The sequence below is a fragment of the Poecilia latipinna genome, unplaced genomic scaffold, assembly GCF_001443285.1.
Source record: "Poecilia latipinna isolate Pla-1442-1.1 unplaced genomic scaffold, P_latipinna-1.0 Scaffold5322, whole genome shotgun sequence".
In the NCBI taxonomy this organism is placed as follows: Eukaryota; Metazoa; Chordata; class Actinopteri; order Cyprinodontiformes; family Poeciliidae; genus Poecilia; species Poecilia latipinna.
In genome coordinates, this window is record NW_015117938.1 from 5,860 (window position 1) to 11,963 (window position 6,104).

Below are 6,104 nucleotides of genomic sequence, written 5' to 3' on the forward strand. Positions count from 1 at the left end.
TAAAATAAGCCGGGGGGTCCCCACCCGGGGGTTTTTTGGCCCTTCCGGGAAAATTTGGAAAAAAAAAAAAAAAAAAAAAACACTGATTTTTTTTTACATAAATATAGACATAAAACAAATACATTTTTCGATTGTAATAATTGCCCCAATTTTCCACAACATAGTGACTATAAAACAACTGGTAATATGTTGTTTTAACTTTACTTTGAAAAATTTTAACTATGCTGAAAATTGTGTACATTTCAGAATCAGAACTTCAAAATTCTGACTTTGATTTCAAAAGTTCATAGCATTCAGACATTAAGTATATACAATTATACATTAGAGCAGATGACTTTTATTACATCGAGTTAATTAAAGTCCTTAAAGGGCCGGTTGTGGCAGAATGTTTAGATAATCCTACCTATTAAAATATTATATTTGGATTTAAAATTCAACAACATTAAAAATCTTTTCATACTGATGTAATTTGACACTATACAAATAAAAAAATTATTTGATTCACTAAAATAATATTCAAGCACACAAGTGTTATCTTGACGGTCTATTTAAACGGACCTCCAACATATAGAGGGCCGCAAAAACTCGATATGGTGGACCAAATTTGGCCCGCTGGCCTTGAGTTTGAAATATGTGGTTTAGAGAAAATCAAATAAAGAATTTTTTTACAGTGTTTTCATAACGTTTATCAACACCCCATAGCAAAACAACTGCAAAAATGTTGTTTTATTTTAAAATGTAAAAAAAAAAAAAGAAAAAAAAAAGGTTCTTTAAAGATTTTCTTTCGCTCACGTTTGTCAAAACATTACAACCAGCCTTTTTTCTAAAGATGATGCTACATTTGTGGCTTTAAAAAAGTTTTATTTAGTTGGACTGATGTCAAAATGGCTCTCTCACTTACACAGGCTGCAGACCCCACAGTTAGACAAAACAAGCATATAGAAAAGTACCTGCAGCATCGACTTTGGATGAGGCAACTCTTCACCCTGGTAAATCTTAATGTATGCCTGAAGCATGAGGAATAAAGACAGGAGGTGAGGAAACTTTCCGTACGTAAAATACAAAGCTCTCGTATCCACTTGACTGGTTCTGACCTTGAAGTACTCCAGCAGGCCTCTGCAGGTGATCTTGCTGCCGTTGATCTCCTTCACGTCGATGTTGCGGGGGCTGAGGATCCAGGGCACCAGGACCTTCAGGATGTTGATGAACTCACCATCAATCTCTAGAGACGAACAAACAGTTTGTGATATAATCTGGAAAGAGATCATTCATTTATTTTTTGCTCTCAGTGTTTTATTTTGGGTATTTAAAAAGGTTGCACAATTGCAGTGCGAAGTGTTCTGTGCAAAATTAAAGTTTATGAGTCGATAATTATCCCATTATTGACACGTTACTTGAAAATGGTCTAAAAACACAAAGAAAAAACAGTGTTGGCGTTTAGCGCAATAATTTCTCTGACATACAGCAAAATTTAATATCATGACAGGTAAAGTTGTTTTAAGTCTTATTATCCGAGAGTCTGTGTGTAGGAAGGAATATTTTAACTGTGTTAAAGTACAAGTCGCTGCGTCATTACAGAAGAAAAATGAAAACGAGGAACAGTGGGGAACCTTTCCCACCAAAAACACTCAAATGGCTCGTTGACGACTTCTCCAAGAAGAGTCGCAAACAATTTATTGACATTTAAGGTGCTACAGACCATTTTTATATCTATTTTATAACCTAAAGTTAGAGATTAAAATCAAAGTTTTGAGAAAAAAAAAAGCAAAATCCTGACATTAAAGTCTACATTTTTTTTGTTAGCAACCCTAATCCTTTTCCGTAGTTACAGCTCGTCTCCAAGTGGCAAAACGTGACATGCAGACATCTTCCAAGTTGAGATGCAACAATTGAAATTTCCTGCCCGATCACGATTTTTAAAAAACCTGAACTGCTGAGACCAATATTTTTTTCTTTTTTGTCTGAAATGTCGATAAATACAACAACAAAGATGCTGAGTCATCAACAGTGAGGTGACGATTGCAAGTATCGACCGATCTGCCATTTCCAAAGAATTAAAGAAATCCACCAGCTGATTTGTCTGGTTGCAATGTCCCTCTAAAAAAAAAAAAAATATATGACGATGTACCTTTAATTCTTCCGTCAAAGTGAGGGTTGGTGGCCACCTTGAGGCCGGGGTGAGGCATCAGGAAGCAGTTGATGTTGGTGAAGCAGGAGTGGATGTGTTTACGCACGTTCTGAAGCTCCTCGTGCTGGTTCTCTGAGATCTGCAGCAGAAGCACACGGTTCTGGTTCTACGTCTGATTTAATTAGCCCAGCCTTATTAGCAACAAGCTCATCTCATTGACATCCAATGTAAGTTTGTGACTAGGACTGTGGAATCAGAAACAACTGGCCTTCAGTCTCTTCTCCAGGAACTTCATGCCCCCCTCCTGTCCGTAAGGAAACTCGTATGGAAAACTCCAGTCCCGAACCAGGAAAATCAGGGACTGGAAAAGAAAATAAACCTGTATGTAGCTCTGCACTATAAGGTCAAATTTAAAATAATTCTTCTCTTTCAACTTTATTTTAACATGTAAAATAATCCGTGTTTAATTTAGTGTAAATTTGTTTTAAAGCATCACTTAATTGGAAGCACGTTTAATACCTGGAAAGGTTTAAGGAAGGTCTCCTCCATCGCTAGTCTTCCATACTCGGTGAAAAGCTGAAATAATAAACACATCATCAGTGATGATTTGAAATATTTAATTTTAGCTCCACACTTTAAGTTACCAATAAAGTCTGAGTTTGCTTGATCATAAACCATGCTCATATTCAATTTCAATTTCAATAGAAATGCTAATTTTCGAATGATAATGTATTCCAAAACTTGCCTTATAATGTTTTTTTTTTTTTACCTGCAAGTGCTGGAGGTCATCCTCTTGTACATTCTGTGATATATTGTAAACCTAAAAGAGACAGTTTCCTTACTGTTTCGATATGCTGGGAACATTTAAAATGCTGTTGTGTCAGAGCAAGAGAGGAAAAACAGGATGAGGTTTTTCTTTTTTTTTTTTTAATTCAGGGTACAGCTGCTTCCTTTGGACCTGCAGACCTCACCGCCCGGTGCTCTCAGACGGCACTAAACTGTGGTACCTGCATGGAGCTGATCATGGTGCTCAGGGCGAACACAGTGGCCGAGTCCCTCAGCGTGGATTGGCTGTCAAACGTGCCCTGCGTGTCCATCAGCAGCACGGCGACCTGTGTCATCAGGCACGAAAAGAAACTGACCCGTTTGTGTGTCTGAATGTTTTCTACGGTCACAGATGTGGAAATAAAAACAAAACAAAACCTTCAAATAAATTCTTGCAGTTCTAAAATTTCAATGGAAATTTTTAGAAAATCCAATGTATTCCACAGGGAGGAAAAAAAAAAAACGATCCTATCCAAACTCTTCTGGGAAGGTTTAGAGGTCTGCTTAGGGGAACATCTGACCATTTTTCTAGGAAAGCATTGGTGAGGTCAGACATTGATGTTGGACACTACGGCCTGGTTCTCAGTTTCTGTTCTGACTGATCCTCAAGGGATTGTATCAAGTTGAGGTCATACCAATAAAGATTGTCCAAAGCAAACTCACTCATTCGTTTTTGTGCTTTGTTTGGCAGCCATGTTGGTACTAAATGGGCCACCTCCAAACTGTTCCTTCAGCATGAAGACCATACAATTCTCCAGAATGTCTTCCCATGGTAGGTTTGACGGGAATTACGTCTCATTTGACACTTACATGGAGACGCTCTTCAGTTAAACTGCAATATTTTTGTTGCGATCATTTACACGACACCTGTGACCGGAGTCTCTCACACCAACACGTTTTGAAACGAGGTCTCAGAGTGAAACTTTTCTGTAAAACTCTCCCCGGGATGTGTTGAATCTCAGATACGCAGAACGCACGACTGAAGAGTTCATTCTGTGCATGCGCAGGCAGATAACAACAAAAACGACGGTGCGTATTGTACTGTCCTGTGCTAATTAGCCTGTTCTGTTTAACACAGTTTCCGATAAGAATGTGTGACATGAGCCCTTCATTCGGCGAAGACTGGTTACTGTTTTCAGTGAGGTGAGATCTAGTGCGGTGGAAGATAAGGGTCAAAATCGCATGCGGGTTTGATGAAATGCTAAAATCACAGCGCCATCTAAAGGCCTGGCATGACTACTACAGCTGATTCAAGGAGTCTCGTCAGTACCGTCAAAACATGGAACTTTTTCCCCAAACATCCAAAAATACCAGCAGTCTCATGGCAACTACCAAACGCTGTCTAATCTATTAGCTAGCCCAACAGGGAAGAAGGAATCATGACTCCAAAACACAAATCCCTACTACACTAGAGTCTGGTGTTGGAGTTCTTTACAGCACTCCATCCGCCACTTCGCATCTTTGAATTGCTCTGCATCTTTGAATTGCTCTTGGAGATGTAGAGCCATGGCAACCCGTTAATGAAGCAATGTTCCTGGACTAATCTGAAACCCACGTGAAGCTTATAGTTATCCACTCTGCACATAGCTGGTAACTTCTACACACTGGTCTGCATGCGGTTTCCAACACTATTCTTTCCTCCATGTCTGAGTTCCTAATGCTCTTCAGAGCGACCTATTCTTTCTCAAATATTTGCAGAAGCAGTCTGAATGTCTTGTTGGTGTCTTTCCTGCACCTGTGGGTGTCGAAGTGGTTAAAACACTCGAGTTCAGTCATTTAGAGAGGTGATCTAATACTTTTTCAACTATATGTTCTGCTGACTTTGTTTTTTATCATAAGAATAAGACCTAAAGATGCCTCTTTTTCATTTTACTGGTCTTTTCTAGTCTATGATACAGAAAAACAGACCTGAATTGACTTAGAATTGTTCTTTCTTTTTCATCAGAGATATAAATGTACTGAATTACAATTACAATTACAGGCCCACAGCATCACAGATCCCCCACCGCACCTAACCGTAGGTGTATGGTGCTTTTCCCCAGTCATCCTTCATGTCATACTTGACCCACCTTCAAAGGTTGTTGCTCAACCTTCGTCTCATTTGACAAAGTTTGACTTAAACGGCCAGCAGAGTTTAGTAAACTCCACATATGAAGGCAGGACAGAAACGCATCAATCCCAAACAACCGACAGCAATGGTTGTTATGGAGACTTGGTGAACCATTCTGTACTGCAGCACTTTTTTTTTTCCTTTACCTCCCTTATCATCCTACTCATTAGCGAGAAAAATATGGGTCCCTGTCCAGCCGAGAAACAGGCCTATGTGTCACGTCATAATAATTCCCCAGGGAAAGTCACGATTTACTAATTAGAGGTGTCTTCAGTGTCCGATTCAGTTCCCCACCAAATTCATGCACTCGCATTAAAAAGCCTTTTCTTTTTTCCCCTGTGTGCCATTATGCTGCTGCAATAAAAATGAAATTATTTGAAGGTTTGGACAAATATTACTTTGCCTGTCCCTGTTTGTCCCTTGTTGTTTTGTGGAGGAATTTATTCTGACCTTCCTTCCGTCTGGTTTGTCCACCAGGAAGACCTCGCTCCAGATTTGGATCCCGGTGGTTTCCCTCTCTGAACCCCCCCTCCAGGAGAAGCCGGTCAGAGGCTCGCTCGCATCTCCGAGCCAGTCTTCAGACGACTGAGCGGCAGAATATGGCAATTTATTAGTCAGACAACGCTTGATCTGCTGATAAGTGGCATTCTGTTTCAGTTAGGAAAGATTCCAACAAAACAAACTTTATGTGCAGCTAAAATGATAAACTAGAGTGGGAATGAGCACTGGGAAAGAACAGATTGTACCCACACATCTGGTGAGGCTATGAGTATGGAGTATACCCTAAGCCCATCCCTAAAAAGAACAATATGCAGAGAGCAAATACATGAATTTTCTACATTTTGCTACATTATACATTTCAGTCTATTTTATTGGGATTTTATATGATAAACCAATGTATAAAAATGTAACAAACCATTCCGATTTTTCTTTATAAATTAAAATTGGGAAATGTTGCTATCTAACAGGTTTTAGAAAAGCTTAAGGAAAAGTGTCCTCACAGCCCGATGCTTCCACCATGTAGGTCTGCATTTGTGTGGC

General features: G+C 39.3%; 1 protein-coding gene across 1 annotated transcript in view; it reads right to left on the reverse strand.

Annotated features, from left to right (window-relative positions):
* The window catches only part of LOC106943459 (atlastin-1-like), a gene marked incomplete at its 5' end in the record, with an annotated part of 11,573 nt that extends 5,856 nt beyond the window's left edge, over positions 1 to 5,717 (reverse strand). Inside the window, 8 exons of the mRNA XM_015026770.1 lie at positions 951 to 1,007; positions 1,095 to 1,222; positions 2,129 to 2,267; positions 2,397 to 2,489; positions 2,648 to 2,704; positions 2,898 to 2,948; positions 3,136 to 3,240; positions 5,514 to 5,717. Coding sequence (XP_014882256.1) covers positions 951 to 1,007; positions 1,095 to 1,222; positions 2,129 to 2,267; positions 2,397 to 2,489; positions 2,648 to 2,704; positions 2,898 to 2,948; positions 3,136 to 3,240; positions 5,514 to 5,717 — 834 coding nt within the window. The remainder of the gene's footprint in view (positions 1 to 950; positions 1,008 to 1,094; positions 1,223 to 2,128; positions 2,268 to 2,396; positions 2,490 to 2,647; positions 2,705 to 2,897; positions 2,949 to 3,135; positions 3,241 to 5,513) is intronic.
* Between the last annotated feature and the right edge of the window lie 387 nt (positions 5,718 to 6,104).